The sequence below is a fragment of the Elephas maximus genome, chromosome 8, assembly GCF_024166365.1.
Source record: "Elephas maximus indicus isolate mEleMax1 chromosome 8, mEleMax1 primary haplotype, whole genome shotgun sequence".
NCBI lineage: Eukaryota > Metazoa > Chordata > Mammalia > Proboscidea > Elephantidae > Elephas > Elephas maximus.
Window position 1 is genome coordinate 8,835,517 of NC_064826.1, and position 23,638 is coordinate 8,859,154.

The 23,638-nt window shown below is 45.6% G+C and overlaps 2 protein-coding genes across 2 annotated transcripts; one reads left to right on the plus strand and one right to left on the minus strand.

Moving 5' to 3' along the window:
- Window positions 1-4,987: 4,987 nt before the first annotated feature.
- SSBP1 (single stranded DNA binding protein 1) lies at window positions 4,988-19,737 on the minus strand. Its single transcript, XM_049894058.1, has 7 exons — window positions 19,636-19,737; window positions 18,475-18,540; window positions 16,105-16,165; window positions 15,063-15,203; window positions 14,757-14,844; window positions 10,212-10,300; window positions 4,988-7,178 (listed from the first exon to the last, which is right to left on the minus strand). Exons 2-7 carry the CDS (start codon window positions 18,496-18,498, stop codon window positions 7,135-7,137), a joined length of 447 nt encoding a protein of 148 aa, XP_049750015.1. The 5' UTR covers window positions 18,499-18,540; window positions 19,636-19,737; the 3' UTR covers window positions 4,988-7,134.
- LOC126082209 (uncharacterized) lies at window positions 18,783-19,749 on the plus strand. Its single transcript, XM_049894603.1, has 2 exons — window positions 18,783-18,788; window positions 18,946-19,749. The coding sequence occupies exons 1-2, from the start codon at window positions 18,783-18,785 to the stop codon at window positions 19,747-19,749; spliced, it is 810 nt and encodes a 269-aa protein (XP_049750560.1).
- The last annotated feature ends 3,889 nt before the right edge of the window (window positions 19,750-23,638 follow it).

The following is a 23,638-nucleotide window of genomic DNA, read 5'->3' on the forward strand; positions in this document are numbered from 1 at the left end:
GGAAAGATAAAAACTGCATTCCCAGGTCAGGATTCCACATACAATATAGATTTCACCAGACAGCCACCTCTGTGAGACTCAGAAAGCAGTGGGTTTCCTGAGATGGCAGCCGACACATGGGAAATTCCAATCTTCTTGTTAGCTAAGTGTCGTGTGTGTGTTCTGGGTAAGCAAGGTGCGGGCTCTCGTGTCTAATCCCTGGTACCAGATGCTGCAGCAGGTAGTGGTAGCTAGTGGGGTCACCACAACCATCTACAATGTAAGTTGTCGTTGCATGCCGTGGAGTCGATTTCAACTTATAAAGACCCCATGTGACACAGTAGAACTGCCCCACAGGGTTTTCTTGGCTGTAATCTTTACAGGAGGAGATCTCCAGATCTTTTCTCTGGAGGAACTGCTGGTGGGTTTGAACCGCCAACCTTTCGGTTAGCAGCTAAGTGCTTAACCATAGTGTAGCTTAGGGGTTAGTAAACTATCGCCCATGGGCCAAAACCCAGTCACAACCATTCTTTTATGCATTGTTTATAGTTGTGTTTATAGTTGTGTTTATAGTGCAATGGAGCTGAGAAGCTTCAAAAGAGAAGAAGCTACGGCCCGCGAAGCTGAAACCACAATCCGTCCCTTTACAGAAAAAGCTTATTTACCCTGGTGTAGCTTTGTATTTCCTGGCTATGTTGCTCCTAACTAGTCAACCAAGCTCGGATCCCTGACCCTCCTGGGTCGTTTCTAGACGTGACAGGATGAATCCCATTGGCTGCACGGCAGGCACCTGGACAGCACCACCTCGTCAGTGGTTCTGGCCTGGCCGGGGCAGCACCTCAGCAGCACCAGATGGAACAGCAACAGGCACAGGCTCGCAGCACCAGGGCAGGGTGTCGGCAGCTTCTGATCTCTGGGCAAAACCCCTTTTTCCTTTTCGGGCCTCCAGTAGCCCTTCCTTCTTTCCCTTCTTCCAGCCCCTTTGCAAATGATCCCTTGCATTCAATTCACTCTGGCTGAAATACCTGTATTGGTTTCTAAGTTAAATTTATCACTTTTCTATGTTTACTTTTGTTAAAAAAAAAATCTCCCATGCTCCCAAATCGTAAAGACATTGTCCTAAATTTTTTTTTTCTAAAATGTTTCTATTTCAAAATTAAAAATGTTGTCAGCTGCGACCAAGTTGACTCCGACTCATGGCCCGGTGTTGCGACATCTTTATGATCATTGGTATAAAAGAATAGATTATGTATTTTATCAAGTGCTATTTGATTTAAAAAATTTTTTTTTTTATTTGATAAAGCACACGTCTTCACCGTTATATTTGTTTGTTTTTAATTGGGTCATACAGGTCAGGTCTCCCTTCGATCTGTCCATGTGGTAGATCACATCTGTAGATTTTTCAAACATCACACTCCCTGTGCATACCCAGGGTGGATTCGAACTGCAAACCTTTCGTTAGCATTTAAGCTCTTAACCACTGTGAAGCCAGAGCTCCAAACCAGACTTAACATAGTGCACTGCCTCTTCCACATACGGTCAGTGGCTAACATTGTCATTTAGAATTTTGCTTCTAGGCTTTTGCTTTGCCCACATTCTTTCCTGGCTTTGCTGCCATGGTTAGACTAACTCTCAAACCTCAAGGCTCTCTCCAGACCACAGTGCACCCATCACCGGGGAGCCCCATTTTCTGTGTGGTGCCCACTGCGGTTCTGATTCCAGCCCTTTTTTTTTTCTTTAATATTAAAACTTGTCACTTGTCACTTCCTTTCTTACTGCAAGCCCACTGACGTTAAGAAAAACTACACTGTGCACAGATCTGGCTATTTTGTGCTAGGAGGCCCCCCACCTCAGGCATCTCATCTGCCGCACAGCCTGGGGAAGCAAGAGAGCAAGCCTTCACCCAATCGCTCCTTCCTTGAACAGAAGCTGTTAATTAAAGGCCCTCCCTGAGGACTACGAGCAAAATTAAACTGCATTTATTAGAAGAGAATGGTGCTTATGATTACTTTTTGAGGCTAAATGCTAAGGTTTTGTGTACTTTTCATGTCCCAGCCTCCCTCTCACCCCAGATTTATAAAGAGACAGTTTAGAAACCTGCAGGACTCTGGGGGCAGCAAGAGGTCCTGAAAGAAAGGATAGCAAGAGTTGACCGTGCAGGTGAGCCAAGGGTAAGAATGTGTGAATAGTAAGGATTAGGCTTGACTGCAAAACAAAAAAACAGGCAGAGATGGGACTGTGGCTCCCACAGAAGCCATCCAGGTCGGCTTTCCACCAGAGGCGGGCTGACCAAGACTGGGCTGTCCAGGACTGCGGTCACTGCAGATCCCGGCTTCTTCTGTCTTTCATCCTGAAGATTGCCTCAAGGTCCAAGACTGCTCCTGGAGATGCAGCCATCCCGCCTACATTCCGGAAAAGAAAGGCAAGGCCAAGGGATGAGAATCTGGGACCACCAAGGGTGAGCCTCCCAAGAGTTCACTCCTAACAGAGTGGAGCTTTCCTGGAAGCTCCAACAAATGGCTTCTGCTTACGGTCCACTAGAAAATGGACGGGGAGGAAGGAAACAAGAAAGGTGTTACCACCTAGGCTGTGTGGTACCAACAGCCAAAAGATACACAGACGATGGGACTGACAGCACACACCAGCCCACAGATGGCGGGACTGACAGTACACACCAGCCCACAGACGGCGGGACTGACAGTACACACCAGCCACACAGACGGTGGGACAATACACATCACCCACACAGACAGCGGGACAGACGGTACACACCACCCCACACGGTGACTGACAACACGCGCCACCTCACACAGACAGCGTGACTGACAGCACACACCACCCCACACAGTGACTGACAACACGCGCCACCTCACACAGTGTGACTGACAGCACACACCACCCCACATGGTGACTGACAACACGCGCCACCTCACACAGACAGCGCGACTGACAGCACACACCACCCCACACAGTGACTGACAACACGCGCCACCTCACACAGTGTGACTGACAGCACACACCACCCCACACAGTGACTGACAACACGCGCCACCTCACACAGACAGTGTGACTGACAGCACACACCACCTCACACAGTGTGACTGACAGCACACACCACCCCACACAGTGACTGACAACACGCGCCACCTCACACAGCGTGACTGACAGCACACACCACCCCACACAGTGACTGACAACACGCACCACCTCACACAGACAGCGTGACTGACAGCACACACCACCCCACACGGTGACTGACAACACGCGCCACCTCACACAGACAGCGTGACTGACAGCACACACCACCCCACACAGTGACTGACAACACGCGCCACCTCACACAGACAGTGTGACTGACAGCACACACCACCCCACACAGACGGTGGGACTAAGAGGTGAGCCCTACAGTGAGGGGGCCTCAAAGTGCCAATACGCACCAGCTATTTCATTCTCTAAATGTGACCCAGATGGAACTAACAGCATATAGCGCTCACGCACTATGAACAATGTATTCAATTTCCCTGGATATTTGTGTAGAAATTGTTGAGTGAGAACCTAAACTGCTGTGTAAGCCTCCACTGAGAACACAATGAAATATTATTTTTAAAAAAGTGACAAGTCCGTGAATTTTGCTGACAATTTCAACTCCAGGAGATGGAGGAAGGAGCCCTGGTGGCACAGTGGTTAAGAGCTACAGGTGCTAACCAAAAGGCCAGTGGTTTGAATCCACCAGCCACCCCTTAGAAACCCTGTGGGGTAGTTCTACTCTGTCCTATAGGGTCACTGTGAGTCAAAATTCACCGATGGCAACAGGTTTGGCTGGATCGGTAAGTGGAAGAAACAATGACAGGGACTGTCACTCTGGACGTGTTGCCAATGGAGACAGCACTTGGTAGGAGGGACTCAAGAGCACTATGCTAGGAGATAACCAGGTAGGGAAATTAACTGTCATGTACTTTCCTGCAAGATCATCAGACAGAACAAGAGTAAGGTAGAGGTATTTCTTCCTCACACATAACGGCCCCACAACCAACATGTAACATTTATTGAACTCCCAGAGTGGTTCAGACACCTGCAGTGGGCACTGTTCGAAGGCTATAAGCAGGGGAGGGCCAGCATGTGTGAGGGCAGCTGGAGGAAGGCAGTGGGCAGAAAGCAAAACACAAACTTCACACCTGAGTTCAAACTCCAGGCCTGCCCCTTATAACTTGCATGACTGTGACGAGTTAACCTGTCTCAGCTTCTTCATCTATAAAATGGGATAACAGTATCTGCTTCTTAGGGTAATGGTCAAGTGAGACAAGGCATAAAAAGCACTCAGTGCCTGGCCCAGTAAGCACACAAGGAATGTCAGTCGTAAAAAATGACTGCAACCTGTTTGCTAATTAACTCTGCGACTCTCCCCAACTCCCCACGGTGCTCTGCTTGCTGCCTGCACCCCAGGTCTTGACGGCACACCATGCAAACCCAACGGAGAAATGCATAGCGTACCCCATGCCAATGTTCCGCCTGACCCCCTGAAGAGCAGACCGGTACACAGCCCTGCAACATCTCTGTGCAGGGCTGAGCCGGACAGGGCCAGCAGGCAGTGTGAGGGAGACCAGCCCTGCCTGCCAGGACCTCAGGGGCTCCTGAGGGAACACAGGGAAATAAACCACACTGCAAAGGCTGGGCTGTCACCCAGCTGGAACGACCAGCAACTCCCAAAGGAAGATGTGCTTCTGTCCCCACAACAGACCCGGAAATGCCTGTGAGCATCCCAGAGAAACGGCAACTCTTGAAGGCCTGTACTGGTGGCAGCAGACAGGATCTTGTGAGGCCGGTTACTCACGTCTGCGTCTTCAGTCGGTGAAGGAAGCACACGAACACGAATCGCTGCAATGCAGACAGTGGGAAGACACGCGAAAGCTCGTGTGGCTCACCCCTAGTGCAAGGGGAACTGGCCGGAGGTGAGTGAGGAAAGTAAGCCTGGCTTGGAAATAACGGAAATAAAATGAAAACAGCTTTATTTATTTATTTTTTTATTAGCAAAGTAATACACGCTTGATGCTAACAAAAATAAATAATAGGATATACAAAAGTGTAAGGAAATCACCCATGATTCCCCACCCAGAGATAATCACGTCCTTCCAGACTCTTCTAAGCACATACTTTCGTTAATTACATTTTTCAAAAACGGGGAACACCACACGTGCTGTTCAACACTTCCTCCTCCCTTTTACGTATCACATTCCTTCCTCTTTCCATTAACCATGGAGTCCCCAAGTTAAAGTCAAGGGCCGCTTTCTGCAGGTTTGTTCGCTGATACCTCAGCAGCATGAGGAAGGGGAACGCAGAGCCCAAACGTGGCCCAGAAGACCCCACCGGCTCTTCTTGCTGCCAGAGTCCAGGTCCACCTGGGCCGACACCAGCTTGGGAGGAGGAGTTAGTCTCAACAGATGTGCTGCACATGTTGGGGGCAGATCCAGGCACCAGCGTGAGTTACCCAAAAGACACACTTCACCTACTTATAGTTTTGCTCAAAATAAGAAACGTGACATAAAGGAATACAGACCCCATCTTTTAAAGGTGTCTGGCTGGAGAGCAGATTAACATGCTGACTAGTGGTCCCAACTACAGAAAAAAAAGGGGGGGCTGATAAAAGAGAAAGCAAACCAAAAACTAAACCAGTTGCACTCAAGTCTTAATCCCGATTCATGGTGCTCCCGCATGTCAGAACAGAATTGCGCACCAAAGGGTTTTCAATGACTGCTACCTTTCGGAAACAGATTGCCAGACCTTTCTTCCAAGGTGTCTCTGGGTGGACTCGAACCACCAACCTTTCAGTTAGTAGTCAAGTGCCTGTCTGTGCCACCCATGGACTCCTACTCATAAGGGGAGCCAGCAATTAATTTTCTACTATTCCTGGACAAAGAGGGGATAAAGCTAAGAGTTCCACATTGCCGTAGCCAAACTGCACTACAAAGAGAATTCGCCGCTCACATACTCAGGAAATACCTAAGAATAAATAAATAAAGGGCTCAGAGCGCAGCACGTGGACTCTGAACCTGTTGCCGTTCACTTAGCACCACGCACTCTCAGGCAGACGGAAAGGAGACAGCCAGGGAAGCAGAAGACATGGGCTGGGTCAGAGGCCGAGCTGGGGACTAACTGGCCCAGAGAAGTTGAGGGAGGGGTACCCCCAGCTTGAACGGGGCCACCTGCTCAGCAGGGCCCACCACTGGGAAACTGCAGCAAACTGGCAAAAGGCAGGCCTGGGGGAACTGAGGCAAACTTTAAAAAGTAAAAGATGTGCTGAAAATCTGAGTTTATTTTATGCCACCTTTATTGGTGACTCATTTGTACTCTGTATTTCCGAATCCCATAGTGACAGCAAGTGTGCGTCCGCTGTGTGTGTAGCAGCAACACTAAAGGCTATTAGTGTGCAAAGGGGCCTCCTGCCAGAGTTCTGGATGAGGACTTTGAAAGGACAGCAAATAGGGGCTCAGACAGGATTAGAATATGGACCCAGAGCCCTGGCTCATTACCTGGAGATGAACCAGCTCACCCCTAGCTACATTCAGGTCTTCACCGTTGGTAAACCACGTTTCACAAATAGTAATAGTGAAACTGTCCAAAAACAAACAATGTGGAGAAGGTAGCTTAGCCTTGAAGCCATTCAGGTTAGACACGGACCCTGTTCAGCAACCCTCCTCAATCTGGACTGAAATATATATCCCATCAGCATCAAGCCGTCAACACTGAGCATCTACTCTGACCAGGCACACAGAGAAGACGCAGCTCCTGCCTCACGTCTGCAGAGCACACAGGTGAGAACGTCACTCTTTACAGCTAGGGACAAGCCTGGTGACACTGAGGGGCTGAGTGAACACTGCAGGAGGAGCATGCCTTCCCGAAGACATCCACGCCTCTGCCAAAACACAGACAGACAAGCCAGGAGTCCGCTATTTCGTACGCTGGCACACGTAAGTCATCCTGAAGGAGTGAACAACCAGAGAATGCCAAACAGACACGAGCCACAGAGGGAGAGGTAATGAGGAAAAATATTATCATTCGTTTTCTATAAAAGAATATTTTAATTTTTGTCCTATAGAGACTATACATGATTTGGAAATGAGACTGTACCAAACAACGGCCAAAGACGACGCGTCCACTCTATGCCTTCTCTTTTGTCTGGTCACTCAGAAATATAATGTTATCTGTGAAGAAGCCAAAGAGTAAGCGTTATTTTCAGACCTCTTCCTCCATCCCACGTAATCATTCCCCTCTAAACGCATACATTAGTGCTGGTACCAAAGTGATTTTAGGGAATCTGAGATTTTGTTTTTCTGAAATCCTTGCTACATTCATCAGAGGTATACACAAGAGGCATAAATGCAGCTCAGAGTTGGGCTACAGATGTTTGGCCAGAAACTCAGACTTTATTAGACAAGGCGGGCTATTGCCTGCCTTCCCTTAAGAAAATCAAAATAAGGTCTTCTAAGCAACACCTTCCTGCAAAAGAACCAGTCACAGAGCTGGATGACTTCAGTGCTTAAACCTGGCAGCAGAGCCTCACACTCAAGGGCCCCAAGAGGTACCACTCCGCGCTCCGGAGGTGACGAGGAAAGGGTGGGTCAACGTATGTGCCCATTGTTGATGACGGATTTATTTCGTTTATATTTTTAAGTAAGTGTAAAACCTCATATTGAGGAAATTGTTATTTTTCAATTTTAAAACAGACTGACTTTTATATACTCATTCTTGGGAAACGTCTACTAATCTGTATTATAGAGCGAGCATTTTCATCCAAAAACATCAGACATTGCTCTTAAAATGCCCCAGCAGTGGTTCATTTAGGATGAGCAAAGGAAACATGCGAAGTAGCATTTCCTGTATGAATCCAAAAGATCTAGATGCTCATAACTGAAAATTATTCCAAAAGTGACTACAATATAGCACATACCTGAGCATCTGTTCATGTCTCTAGTTTTCTGGAAGAAGAGTACGCTGGTATAGAAAGCGATTAGTATTACAGTAGACGACTAGGTATCTGTTCATGTTTATGATCTATGGAAAGTATTAGATTGGCATCACTGGGTAACGAGGCAGGAGAGCCACCCACTGGTGGCTACTTCTAAGTTACAGACATGATTCCTTAAGGAAACTGAAGGTCTAGGACATGGCAACCGAGTTAAATTCTACTGTCTTCAGCGCAAACGTCACTGAAGATCCACTGACTTTTACTACTAGCCATAAACCTATAGTATTTGCCCAATCTCTCATGCTAGTGAAAGCTGGTAATGACAACAACAACAACAACACAAAATAGCAGATAACCTGAATTACTTCTACTTGGGTTTATTCATAACAACTCCAAAGTCTGTCCACACACTTGGTTTAGAGTGGAAAATGCAAGTGTAAAGGGCTTTATGAATACATGATGCATCCACAGAGACTTAGAAATGCCAACTATTTTGTAAGCAAGCTTAATTTTCCACAGCTGACATCACAGGTGTGGTTCCACAACACCTAGAGGTCTGGATATTCATCTATTTCAAGTAGCCACCTCTGGCAACACGGCCCAAATGAAGGGCAGGGCGGTCGGAAATTATTTACTCTCAGGACACTCAAGAGTTATGAGAGCAAAATTGAAAGAACTGGCACAAGGTCTGATGGCGAGGGGCAAGAAGATACCTATGTTGGTTTTCACGGTCAATATATGTTCAAAGAAATTTACTAGGAAGAAAACACACGTGATGGTTATAATGATGACTTATCAATTTGGCAGAGTGGATAAGACATGAACTACGGTACAAGGGGAAAGAAAAAGAGAGAGGGAGATCTACAGATGAAAAGAGACCTTAGGAATACACGTAAAACAATGTTAATGTATAGAGCAATGAGCAAAATTTGAACATTATAATATTTCCTAAATATAATTAACAAAATTTCTTAATATTAGGTAATACCAGATACTAGCATTGTGGTTGTATTTTCATAAACCTTACCTTTTAGAGACACTGACTGAAATATTTATGGGTGAAATGATATGATGTCTGGGATTTGCTTCAAAATAGTCCAGGCAGAAGCGAAGCAGCCGAGCACACAGATGAGCTATCGGACACCAGCTGGTAACTGCCGATACTAAATGGTGAGCTGACGCTTTTACTACTCTACTTCTGTATGTACCTGACACTCTCCATAATAAAAAACTCATTTTTAAATATGGCATCATGTAATTTTAGCCTATCTCAGAAGTTTAAAACATTGAGACTGGTAAAAACAAATTTTCCATCCATTCCCATCTACTTATTTCCAAAAACAAGGTTTCTCGGTTTATGTCCGTAAAGACGAACAAAAGAATAGAATGTAAAAGCTTAATGCTTTTATTTTAGTAATTTATCCAAGAGGTGAAAAAAGCACCAGCCACCTCATCAAAAGATGCATTTCCAATAAAACTTTAGCTTTTATATTTACACATTAAAATCTTTAATATACTGGTCAGTTGAGTACTAAAAACAATTGAAATGACAGCACAGTTGAAGAGAAGCAACATTTTTTAAAAATTCTGTGACAGCTAAAGCTCTAAATATTTTACAACTCCTACTTACGTATTTCTGTCACAAATGATGGGATGAATAAGAAAAGGCTCAACTGTGCAATACATTAAGAGACTTCTGAGGGGAAATGGAACAGAAAAACAAGTTCAAAGACAAAGGAATAATGTATAAATTTCCAAATGTTAAAGAAAAGTGAGTTCATGTATTTTTTTACAAGGTTAACAGTGGATTTCAAACACATTTAAGAGTGATATAATACTTTTATACTGAACAAATTTTTTTAATGTCAACTTAAAGATGTCCAAAGGGGTGTATCATTCTCAAAAACTTTTATATTTTCAAGAAGGTTTGAAAACTCTGTTCTAGGGAACTTCTTCTCAACCGTCTTTAAACTTTATGTGCCCATGTCTTCTACACTGTTTGGCTTTTTGCTTAATGAGATCAACAGAAACTATCCAAATAATCAGTATGTTAAGTACCAAAGAGGTTCCAGATACATCTTTGCAACTCTCACTCAGCTACATGACTCTACAGACTAGGTTATCTGCCAGCCCACAAGCCTGCTCAGAGTTCTTCCCAGTCACTGCCTTCTAATCTCTCAGTCGCTGGTTCTCACAGTCCCAGGCAGAGTCATTTACATCACCAAGCTTTTAGGGGAGAAGAGGAAAACAAAAGCTACGAGTTTCTTACCAGCTATGATTGTTGTTGCCTGGCGTCTCACGTTATTTTTATCCGTGTATTCACCGTAGTCTACTTTCCCTTCCACATAAATTCGAGACCTGATGTAACAAAACATACAGTTCTTAGCATGGAGGTTCTAATGTGCTTTCCAGGAGAGTCAGGTTGGGCCAGGGGAGGCAGCACATATACACAAAGGATGAAATATACAGTCATCCATAACCACGTTTTCACAACCTCTTCTGAAGGTTCAGAAGCAGACGGCAGAAACAGCCTAGACAGGTCTGGCTGGAAAGGACGGTGGCCTCATTCCGACCTGACTGGAGGCCTTTGAGTTTTTTTTAAAAAAAGAAAATGGTTCAAAGTCTTCAGACAAAATTAAATGGAAAAACAAAGCACAACACGTATGTTAAGATCGTGAGAGGGTCAGGCCAAATTGGCAGCACCCTGTGAGTACCAAGGAATGATTTCCAGCACATCATTTTCCTTCCCCTTTGATTCTGGGCTCCCTGATACGTCTACTGATTTTCTGGGCTCCCTAATACATCTACTGATTTTCACTGACGATTTACCAATCTCTTTCTATAGTGAGGTTCATGGCCTCGTTTTCAATGGACTTAGATTATTAAAATTCAAAATGAAGGCTTTTAGCTTAGTATATCATTTAGAGTTAAGTACTGAGACTATTTCCTCACCGTGTGGACAGCCGAACGAGAAGACAGCCGTAACTATAGCTTTACGGGTCAGAAAATGACTGCAATGGCACCCGTTTTCAGGGTCCACCAGCACCACTAAAGTAAAACCCAGGAAGTGAACAAACCTAGTGAAATGATAAGGTGCCAAAGGAAATGGAAACACACACAGAAATTGATCCACCACCAGATGAAACTGCACAGACTTTTTCCCTGAAGCAGCCTGCATACACATACATGTACGTGAAGGGCAATGGAGGCACGTACGAACAAAAGACACTCAGTTATTGGTGAGAAATAGAACCTTTAGTCACTACTGAAATTATTTTTCATGAAATAGGTTTTGTTTGTACAAGACAAGTGCATTGCTAAATGTACTGACTACAACTACGAGTGCTGTTGAACATACTCTTGTTCTGTGGGTTTGGAAAACGAAGGCTTTTTACACACAATCAATCCAAGCCAAAAGGGGCTGGCACTGGCCATTATGAACTGGACAGTCATACGGTCTACCATGCCGGGAATGACAACTTGAAGAGGAATGGCGTTGCACTCACTGTCAAAAAGAACCTCTCAACATCTATCCTGAAGTACAGCTGTCAGTGACAGGATAGGATCCACAAGCCTACAAGGAAGACTAGTTAATATCACTATTAGTCAAATTTACCACCAGCTACTAAGGCCAACAATGAAAAAACTGAAGATTTTTACCAACTTCTGCAGTCTGAAATTGATCAAACATGCAATGAGGATGCACTGATAGTTACTGGTGATTGGAATGCAAAAGCTGGAAACAAAGTAGCGTAAGTACTTGGAAAATATGGCCTTGGAGATAGAAACAAAGCCGGAGATCGCATGATCGAATGTGGTAAGACCAACGACTTCTTCATTGCAAATACCTTTTTTTCAGCAACATAAACCCTAGCATACACATGGACCTCACCACATGGAATACACAGGAATCAAATCAACTACATCTGTGGAAAGAGATGACGGAAAAGCTCACTATCATCAGTCAGAACAAGGCCAGAGGCCAGCTGTGGATCAGACCGTCAATTACTCATATGCAAGTTCAAGCAGAAACTGAAGAAAATTAGAATATGTCCACAAGAGCCAAAGAATGACCCTGAGTATATTCCACCTGAATTTAGAGACGGTCTCAAGAATAGATTTGATACACTGAACACTAATGACTGAAGACCAGACGAGTTGTGGAATGACATCAAGGACAATATACATGAAGAAAGCAAGATGTCATTAAAAAGACAGAGAGAAACAAAAGACCTAAATAGATGTCAAAAGAGACTCTGAAACTTGCTCTTGAACACTGAATAGCTGAAGCAAAAGTAAGAAATGATGAAAAGAGATGAATGGAAGATTTCAAAGGGCACCTCAAGAAAAGAAAGTATTATGATGACTGTGCAAAGACCTGGAGATAGAAAACCAAAAAGGAAAAACACACTCAGCATTTCTCAAGCTGAAAGAGCTGAAGAAAAAATTCAAGGCTCAAGTTGCAATAGTGAAGGATTCTATGGGGAAAATATTAAAAGACACAGAAAGCAGCAAAAGATGGAAGGAATACATAGTCACTATATATATATATATTTTTTTTTTAATACCGAAAAGAACTGGTCGACACTCAGCCATTTCAGGAGGTAGCATATGATCAGGAACCGATGGTAGTGAAGGGAGAAGTCCAAGCTGCACTGGAGGCTCTGCCAAAAAACAGGGCTCTGGGAATTGATGGAATGCCAACTGAGATGTTTCAACAAACAGATGCAGCACTGGAGGTGCCCACTCGTCTATGCCAAGAAATTTGGAAGACAGCTTCCTGGCCAACTGGAAAAGATTCATATCTATACCTATTCCCAAGAAAGGTGATCCAACCAAATGCAGAAATTATCAAACAATATCATTAACACCACATGCAAGCAAAATTCTGCTGAAGATCATTCAAAAGCAGCTGCAGCGGTGTATCGACAGGGAACTGCCAGAAATTCAGGCCGGATTCAGAAGAGGACGTGGAACCAGGGAGATCACCGCTGATGTCAGCTGGATCCTGGCTGAAAGCACAGAACACCAGAAGGGTGTTCACCTGTGTTTTATTGACTATGCAAAGGCATTCAACTGTGTGGATCATAACAAACTATGGATAACACTGCGAAGAATGGGAATTCCAGAACATTTAATTGTGCTCATGAGGAATCAAGGAGCAGTTGTTTCAACAGAACAAGGGGATACTGCATGGTTTAAAGTCAGAAAAGGTGTGCATCAGGGCTGTATCCTTTCACCATACCTATTTAATCTGTGTGCTGAGCAAATAATTTTAGAAGCTGGACTATATGAAGAAAAGTGTGGCATCAGGATTGGAGGAAGACTTATTAATAACCTGCATGCAGATGACACAACCCTGCTTGCTGAAAGTGAAGAGGACCTGAAGCACATACTGATGAAGACCAAAGACCACAGCCTTCAGTATGGACTGCACCTCAACAGAAAGAAACAAAAATCCTCACAACTGGACCAATAAGCAACAGAGAGAAGAATGAGGTTGTCAAGGATTTCATTTTACTTGGATCCACAATCAACACCCACGGAAACAGCAGTCAAGAAATCAAAAAGATGCACCGCATTGGGCAAATTTGCTGCAAGAGACCTCTCTGAAGTGTCGGAAAGCACAGACGTCCCCTTGAGGACTGGGGTGTGCCTAACCTAAGCCGTGGCGCTTGGAATCGCCTCATATGCACGTGACAGCTGGACGATGAACACGGAAGACTGAAGAACAGATGCTTTTGAGTTGTGGTGCCAGTGGAGAACACTGGATATCCCACGGACTGCCGAAAGAACAGACAGATCCATCTTGGCAGAAAACAGCCAGAACGCTTCTTGGAAGCAAGGATGGCGAGACCGCGTCTTTACATACTTTGGCCATGTTGTCAGGAGGGATCAGTACCTGAAGAAGGACATCACGCTTGGTGAAGAAGAGGATCAGCAAAAAAGAGGAAGACGCTCAAAGAGATGGACTGACACAGTGGCTGCAACAACGGGCTCAAGCCTAGCAACAATCGTGACGATGGCGCAGGACCGGGCAATGTTTCCTTCTGTTGTACGTAGGGTTGCCGTGAGTCCAAACCGACTGGGCGGCACTGGCTGGACAGCACCTGACAACAGGCACAAGAATCCAAGCATTCCAAATAGCAGCCACCAAGTCTACAGAAAATTATCAAACATAAAGTAACTGCCGTGAATATTACTGTAGTAACTCAATGTGTCAAGCATCACACCTCTCAGATCCTCTAACAAGGATGTACGTAGATGCCAAAGGCAAGGCACCCTCACACCCCTGGCTCAGGAGACACGGCAGCTCCCAAAAGCACTTGCAGTTGCTCAATTGGCACTTAGTGCATTTTGCCTTCTCTTCTGCCTCGGCTGCTTCTTTTTAAAGAGCCCTAGTGGCACAGCGGTTAAGCAACTGGCTGCTAACCCAAAGGTCGGGGCTCGAACCCACCAGCCGCTCCATGGAAGAAAGATATAGCAGTCTGCTTCCGTAAAGATTTACAGCCTTGGAAACCCTTTGGGGCAGTTCTACTCTGTCCCATAGGGTCGCTGTCAGTCAGAACTGACTCAATGGCAACAGGTTTGGGTTTTGGCTTCTATTTATGTACATACCTTGTTTGCCCTAAGTTACAAGCTCTTAGAAGCTTTTATACATGACATATGGCAATGCGCTTAATAAAATATCTCTATAGAATAATTACAATACTCAGGGATAAGAGAGTTATGCATCCCTGGACATGAGAACACCTGTTATCAGTTCTTTAAACTATTCAACCTTTAAACGAAGACCGTTCCTTCCCCAACCTACCCTTTTTTCACATACTGATACGCTACATCTCGGAGGCCAGGTCGGAATACTGATATTCTGTGCCACGTTGTCTTCTGACTGACGTCACCTAAATCACAAGAATAAGAAGCATGGTTACAAATGCCAGCAGAGAAAACAAATGCCAACAGACAACGTGCCAGCAAAACCAATGTCACAACTGCTAAGAGAACAGAGTTAGAGAAGGAAGACCCTTTCTGAGTGTAACTTACCTCCTATCAGACAATTGGCAATAAATAATGTCTGCATTGTCAGTGATAAAAGTAAACCCCAGTCTCTGATACTCACCCATTTGGTACACTTCACTCTCTCCCGACCGCCACATCTCATTAGTTGCCAGAGAAAATATGGTGACTGGGTTTTTTCCTTCCACCTGCCTCATGACGGGGTCCTGACCCACTCGGCCCAGTAACTGCACGCGATTCAGAGCTAAAACACAATGTGGAGACAGAATGAGGCTGAGAAGCCAACACCGGAGGCTGCAAGAAAGTCCAGGAGGGGAATGGCTACAAACACCATGTCAACATCCATCTGCATTAAGCAAAACCCATGTTCTAGAAAATCCATAAAGATCTGTTCAGGGGGAACATAAGGAGGCTGGGAGGCAAGAGAAGGTGGGCAAGAAAGGAGAAATCATTCACGAGAAAACAGCCCCACAAAACAAACTTTAACCTTTTCACTTTATCTTAAATCCCTGTTTAAAATACTTTTCGGGGGCAGTTCTAATTTGTCCTATATGGTCACTATAAGTAGGAACTGACTCGACGGCGACGGGTTTTTTGGTTTTGGTGTGGTTAAGGGGGCCCTGGTGGCACAGTGGTTAAGAGCTCAGCAGCTAACTGAAAGGTCAGCAGTTTGAATCCAGCAGCCATTCCTTGCAAGCAGCTATGGGGCAGTTCTACCCTGTCCTATAGGGTCACTATGAGTTGGTATCAACCCAATGGCAACGTGTTTGGTTTGGCATGTGATTAAAAAAACAAATCTGAAATGCAAAAATCTTTTTATAAACATTACCTCTCTGTGAAAAAAACAGCCTCCCCAGACTTTCACTCTGTCAACTTAACAACACACGACCTTAGAAAACTGAAATAAGCAAATATGCCTCAAGGAGTGTGAAAGTAACTGAGTGGTAAGGGGAAGAAGGCCCAATTTATTCCAGGTTCCTGGGGCCTGGTGGGGCAAGGCCAGGATGAGGGGCAAAGATGAGCCAGTGAGCAGTATGACAAATAAAAGACCATGGCCCGACAGCGCACAGCTTAGCTGTCACATCTGAGAACATTAGCACATTACTATGAACAACATTTTTTAAACTTGGAAATTAGCTACTTACATCTTTCCAGAACAAAATTGCTAGCTATTTCAGATTCGTGTCTCACACATTGATGAAGCACCTGCAGGGGAACAAATGAGTAACACAGCTTTAATCTCCCAGGGAAGACAAATGCAAGAGAAGACCACTCCACCTGTGTCACTGGGAGTCGGAGCTCCTTCAGCACAACAGACGCTCTGCCCACCTCCTCCTGCCACAGCACCAGAAGGACCTGGCGAACGCTTTTAAGAGCAGCCTGCTTCAAAAGCCCAAGGAACAAGAGGAATACCAGAGAGCTCACCCAAGGCTACCTGCCAGGTCCCTCCTCATTCTTTCATGGTAGCCCTCCTGATACGGTTCTTGTGTTTACACACAACAGGCACAATCAAAACAACACTTTCCTATAGAGAGTATGACGACTGTAAACCCAATTGTTATTACAGCTGCTGCGAAGCAAGAAAAAAATCCTTTCATGATTCTAGAAATGTACTAATTTGAGTGCTCAGATGCTCCTGAGCTTGTAAGTCTTACAGAATAACAACGTGTCACTTTGGGCACAGAAAAATCAAGACTTAGTGGAGAAGCAGGGATAGAGGAAAAAAAAACCCTGTTGCTGTCAATTCTGACTCATAGTGACACTACTGGACAGAGTAGAGCTGCCCCACAGAGTTTCCAAGGAGCAGCTGGTGGATTCAAACTGCCGACCTTCAGGTTAGCAGCCAAGCTCTTAACCACTGCACCACCAGGGTTTCCAGGACACTTTAAACTTGGATAATTTTCTTTTTTCTTTATTAGATTTTTAACTTTTCTATTTGGTTTTAAAGCCAACTTTCTACTGTACAGACAGTAGTAACTTTTCCACGCTCACATTTCAACACATGAAAAATCTGCTAAATGTATGTACGGGATAAAAGGAGGACTCGAGAATATAGGTCGATTCTACAGTAGGGTGCGGAGATGGGGATGGTTTCACAGAGGAGTTGATTCTTCACTGGTCTTAAGGAGAGGATGGGCAGGAGGAGGGAGGTGTTAAAAGGTTAGAACTTACAAGACTTAGCATTTGAAATGTCTCAAATGAAGAAAAGTGGTAGTCTAAGATGGCTCAGGACGATGTTATGCAGACAACACAACCTTGCTTGCTGAAAGTGAAGAGGACTTGAAGCACTTACTGATGAAGATCAAAGACCACACCCTTCAGTACGGATTATACCTCAACATAAAGAAAACAAAAATCCTCGCAACTGGACCAATAAGCCACATCATGATAAGCAGAGAAAAGACTGAAGTTGTCAAGAATTTCATTTTACTTGGATCCACAATCAACACCCATGGAAGCAAGAGTCAAGAAATCAAAAGACACATTGCTTTGGGCAAATCTGCTTTAAAGTGTTGAAAAGCAAAGATGTCACCTTGAAAACTAAGGTGCACCTGACCCAAGCCATGGTATTTTCAATAGCCTCACATGCATGTGAAAGCTGGACAATGAATAAGGAGGACCGAAGAATTGATGCCTTTGAATTGTGGTGTTGAGGGAGAATATTGAATATGCCATGGACTGCCAAAAGGACCAATGAAACTGTCTTGGAAGAAATACAGCCAGAATGCTCCCGAGAAGCAAGGATGGCGAGACTGCATCTTACATACTTTGGACATGTTGTCAGGAAGGATCAGTCCCTGGGGAAGGACATCATGCTTGGTAAAGTAGATGGTCAGTGAAAGAGAGGAAGACCCTCAATGAAATAGACTGACGCAGTGGCTGCAGCAATGGGCTCAAGCATAACAACAATTTTAAGGACGGCGCAGGGCCGTGCTGTGTTTCGTTCTGTGGTATACAGGGTCGCTATCAGTTGGAACTGACTTGATGGCACCTAACGACAAGACGGCTCAAGGCTGTGTAGGGTGACTGATAGACAATAGCCAGATCCGGTAGAAGGAGAAGGAATTCCACTTTGGACATACTGAGTATCCAGAGGTGCGGACTTCAGTTGCTCCCACAGTGTACGGAGATGGTGGTGGTGGTGTGAGGTAGAAGGTCAGAAAAGGAACCAAGTGCCCCGGAAAAAACTGCTAACAAAAATTCTCAGTCTTCTTATCACTAAAGACCTTAAGGGCTCCCTAAGTGATCTACATGCAAGTTTTAACAAACACACACTTTTTTTTTTTAAATAACATAACTGATTCGTACCACACGTATGAAATTTAAAATGTTTCGTTTTCATGGACATTATTTATACAGACAAAACCAGGGTCCCCAACCTCCATGTCAAATGAAGACACACGGGGTTGGCGGGTGGGCTCAAAGGTCTTTTGCCCCTGAAGTCAAAAGTTTGAAGAAATGCACCCTTTGGCTGATAACAGATCCCAGCACTGATAGGAAAAAGAAGCGACTACCTGTAATACAGGTCTTCGAAACATGGCTTCTATTTTCTTTTCTTACAATCTAATTTTAGTCCTTTCCTGAAGAAAAAAAAAAAGATGAATTAAGCACATCTGACAGCAAGACCGCAAGTCCACGTCCACTCCTCCTGAATTCCGAACTGCAAGCCCCCTATGGGGTGGCTAGGAGTCGGAATCGACAACATAACCGTTATGCACTCAGGCTTGCAACCCTAACACACCATCCCTGCACGTTTGAGGAGAAGGACCCCGACTTCCCCCCAAAACAGGTCCAGCTCACTGTCGTCTCAAGTTTGACGGAGATGCGAGCTCCCTGAGGACAGAGATTCCCGCCGGATTTATTCAACGTCACATTCTAGGATCTTCACACACTTCCTGGCACAGTGAGCGCTCAATAAATACTACACCATCCACGGACTTGAATGGAAAGTCTGCTGCTGCACAAATCCCTGCCTCCGCCCCCAGAGCGAAGACCACGGAGGAGCGGGGAGCGGAGAGCGGGGAGCAGGGAACGGGAACCGGGGAGCGGGGACCGGGGAACGGGGACCCGGGAGCGGGGACCGGGGTGGGCGAGGAGCGGGGAGCAGGGAACGGGGACCCGGGAGCGGGGACCGGGGTGGGCGGGGAGCGGGGAGCAGGACCGGGGAACAGGGACCCGGGAGCGGGGATGGGGTGGGCGGGGAGCGGGGAGCAGGGACCGGGGAACGGGGACCCGGGAGCGGGGACCGGGGTGGGCGGGGAGCGGGGAGCAGGACCGGGGAACGGGGACCCGGGAGCGGGGACCGGGGTGGGCGGGGAGCGGGGAGCGGGGAACGGGGACCCGGGAGCGGGGACCGGGGCGGGCGAGGAGCGGGGAGCGGGGAACGGGGACCAGGGAGCGGGGACCGGGGTGGGCGGGGAGCGGGGAGCAGGGAACGGGGACCCGGGAGCGGGGACCGGGGTGGGCGGGGAGCGGGGAGCAGGACCGGGGAACGGGGACCCGGGAGCGGGGATGGGGTGGGCGGGGAGCGGGGAGCAGGGACCGGGGAACGGGGAGCGGGGACAGATGTGGGCAGGGGTCCTTCACGACAGCAAAGAGGAGGCCCAGGCTCCGTGCCGCCGGGTCTCCGGCCCACGAGGACCGCCCGGGACTCGCGCCCCGCTCTCCTGTCTCACCTGAGGCCGCGGTCCCGACAGCGTGAGCAGAGGACCAGTTCCGGGCGCACCGGGATGCAACACAGCGAGCTAGAGGAGGAAGCGGAAGCGGAGGGGCCGCGGCGTGCGTGGTAGAAATGCAGCCGGCCAGCCTCGACGGAAACACGGCCCCTGACTCCAGAGTTCCAGCAGCTTCCGGTCGCCCGCGACGGCTGAGTTTGGCGCGTTTGTTTGATGACGTTCCCAGCCCCGCCCAGGAAGGGGCGAAACCCGAGAGTAGCTCCGCCCCCCAGCGGAAGCCCTGTGGTCCTGACCTCCTAACCACGCCCCGAACCGGTAGCTTAAGCCCTGTGCCTTCCAGTTGATTCCAAGGCATAGCGACGCGTAGGGTCGCTGCGAGTCGGAACCGACTGGAGGGCACTGGGTTTTAGGACGGTAGAGAGCTGCCACAACGAGTTTCCAAGGCTGTAATCTTTAGGGAAGCAGATCTCTTTTTCCTGCAGAAGCTGGTGGGTTTGAATCCGGGCTCCTTACCAGTTGCCTAGCTACATGAAAACCAAATAAAGAGGCGGGGAGCAGGAGGCGAAAAGTGTAAGAGGCACCAAGATATAGACAATCAAGATAAAAAAGATTTTAATGCAATATTTTTTAAATTAAGGGAAAAAATGAACAAAAGATTTTTTTTAATTTTTAAGTGTAGAATTGGTGCCTGCCTTCCTGAATTGAAGCCTGAGGCCCAAGACAATATGTGTGTCTCATGTACCTGCTTTCAAAAAATTTTTTTTCCAGAACATTAAAGTAGTTGAGAGAGATATCATTGCTAATATCAGATGAATCATGACTGAAAGGAGAGAATACCAGAAGGATGTTTACCTGTGTTTTATTGACTATTTAAGCAGGCATTTGACTGTAGATCATAACAAATTATGGATAACACTTTGAAGGATGAAAATTCCAGAACACTTCATTGTGCTCTCATGCGGCACCAAAACATAGACCAAGAGGCAGTCTTTGGAACAGAACAAGGGGAGTCAGGAAAGGTGCGTGTCAGGGTTGTAGCCTTTCTTCATACTTAATCTGTATGCTAAGCAAATCATCCCAGAAGCTGGACTATATGAATAAGAACATGGCATCGGGATTGGAGGAAGACTCATTAACAACCTGTGATATACAGATGACACAACCTTGCTTGTGAAAAATGAAGAAGACTTGAAGCACTTATTGATGAAGATCAAAGACAGCCTTCAGTACGGATTGCACCTTAACATAAAGAAAACAAAAATCTTCACAACTGATCCAATAAGCAACATCGTGTTAAACAGAAAAGATTGAAGTTGTCAAGGATTTCATTTTACTTGGATCCACAATCAACACCCATAGAAGCAGCAGTCAAGAAATCAAATGACACATTACATTGGGCAAATCTCCTGCAAAAGACCTCTTTAAAGTGTTGCAAAGAGGTCACCTTGAGGACTAAGGTGTGCCTGACCCAAACCGTGATATTTTCGGTTGCCTCATATGCATGTGAAAGCTAGACAATGGATAAGGAAGACTGAAGAAGAAATGACCCATTTGAATTATGGTGTGGGCAAAGAATATTGAATATACCATGGAATGCCAAAAGAACAAACGAATCTGTCTTGGAAGTAGTACGCCAGAATTCTCCTTAGAAGCAAGGATGGTGAGACTTCATCTTATGTACCTGGGACATGTTATCAGGAGGGACAAGTCCCTGGAGAAGGACATCATGCTTGTTAAAGTAGAGGGTCATCGAAAGAGAAGACAACCCTCAATGAGATGGATTGACACGGTGGCTGCAACAATGAGCTTAAACATAACAATTGGGAGGATGGCGCAGGACTGGGCAGTGTTTTGTTCAGTTGTACATAGGCTCATTTTGAGTTGGATCTGACAGGATGGCACTTAACAAAGTAGTTGACAGTAGTGCTGGTGGTACAGTGGTTAGGTACTTGGCTGCTAACTGAAAGGTTGGTGGTTGGAACCCAGTCATCACCCCTGTGGGAGAAAGACCTGGAGATCTGCTTTAGTCAAGATTAAAAAAAAAAAAAAAAAAAACCAACCTAGAAAATCCTGTGGGGCGCTTCTACTCTGTCACATGGGGTAACTGTGACTTGAATTTGACTCAATAGCACACAACAACAATGAAGTAGTTGAGGAAATACTGAAAATTTGAAAAGTAGGTGTATTAAGACTCACAACATTAAGTTTATTTTATTTCTACCAAAAACAGAATTTATTATAATTTTACTTTCTTGGCTTTAACATAAGTAAACTCATCAATAATATTTTCAAAATCTACTTCTTCACTTAGCTTGTTTCTAATTGACAGAGTTGTCATGCCTGACAATTTTTTGTGACCAAGCAGCATTCTTTTTTAAATGTATTTATTTTTTTATTGTGCTTTAGATGAAGTTTACAGAGCAAATAAATTTCTCATTAAACAATTAATACACATATTGTTTTGTGACATTGGTTGCCAACTCCGCAACGTGTCAACACTCTCCCCTTCTCAACCTTGGGTTCCCCATTTCCATTTGTCCAGCTTTCCTGTCCTCTCCTGCCTTCTCGTCCTTTCCCCTGGGCTAGTGTGCTTTGAGATACGATATTATCATTTGTTTTATGGGCCTATCTAATCTTTGGCTGAAAGGTGAACCTCAGGAGTGACTTCAGTGCTGAGTTAAAAGGGTGTCGGGATCCATATTCTCAGGGCTTCTTCAGTCTCTGTCAGATCAATAAGTCTGATCCTTTTTTGTGAGTTAGAATTTTGTTCTACATTTTTCTCCAGCCCCGTCTGGGACCCTCTGTTGTGATCCCTATCAGAGAAGTCAGTGGTGGTAGCCGGGCACCATCTAGTTATGCTGGACTCAGTCTGGTGAAGGTTGTGGTAGTTGTGGTCCATTAGTCCTTTGGACTGGTCTTTCCCTTGTGTCTTTGGTTCTCTTCATTCTCCCTTGTTCCAGATGGGGTGGGACCAGTGGAGTATCTTAGATGGCCGCTCACAAGCTTTTAAGACTCTGGATGCTACTGGCCAAACCAGGATGTAGAACATTTTCATTATAAACTATGTTATGCCAATTGAGTCAAGCAGCATTCTTAAATAATTTTTAATTAACTTGAGCTTACTGATCCTGTTTTTATTTAAAATCTTGATATTTTATTTATCATGGTTTTTCATTAATTTTTTATCTAATTTTTAATTGTTTTTAAATATTGCATTAAAATATCATTAATCCTGGCCCTGTTGGGTGCAGGAGCCCTGCAGATGGTGGAATCCTGGTCCAAGGGGGCTCCCTAGCCTTTTCCATCTCCCTTCCCTGTCCTATCAGGGTTCCTGAAGAGGAAGTCTTCCCTCCGGTTCACCCACGGACACCTACTTAAAACCCTTCAGTGGTCCATTCTTGCCCTTAAAGTGTAAACTACTTCACAAGGTTTGCAAGGTCCAGCTTACCTGCTCCTGAAAGTCTGGCTCACTAGCTGGAATATTTCTGGAAGCTTATCTCCCATTTTTATGGAGTCCCTGGGTGGTGCAAACCATTAAGCACTTGACTACTAACCAAAAGGTTGGAGGTTGGAACCCACCCAGAGGCACCTGGGAAGACAGGCTTGGTGATCTGCTTCCAAAAATCACAGCCTCGAAAACCCTGTGGAGCAATTCTACTCCACATACAGGGCGTCAGCTCGATGGCAACTAATAACATCTCCATTTTACTTCCACCTTCACGAAGTCTAGTTCCTGAGAGACAGCGTGTCATGCTGCCTTCAGGCTTCCAGGCAGGATTGATCAACCACCGTCCCTTCCTCTATGTTCCTACTGCCAACGCCCTCCAGTGATCTCCTGTGGAAAAAAACACTATTCACGTACAATAGAATATTATTCAGCCATAAAGAGAAATGTAGTTCTGATACATTCTACCCTGTGGATGAACCTTGAAACATTACGCTAAAGGAAAGAAGCCAGGCACAAAAGGACAAATATTATATGATCCCACCCATATGAAATATC

What these genes read in the sequence shown, in the direction of transcription:
- SSBP1 (XM_049894058.1), bottom strand. Translation starts at nt 18,498, where the DNA reads ATGTTTCGAAGACCTGTATTACAG. An exon ending in TTCGAAGACCTGTATTACAG is followed by an intron (nt 16,166 to 18,474) that starts GTAGTCGCTTCT and finishes GTTCCCCTGCAG; the next exon opens with GTGCTTCATCAATGTGTGAG. An exon ending in CAATTTTGTTCTGGAAAGAT is followed by an intron (nt 15,204 to 16,104) that starts GTAAGTAGCTAA and finishes ATTGTGTTTTAG; the next exon opens with CTCTGAATCGCGTGCAGTTA.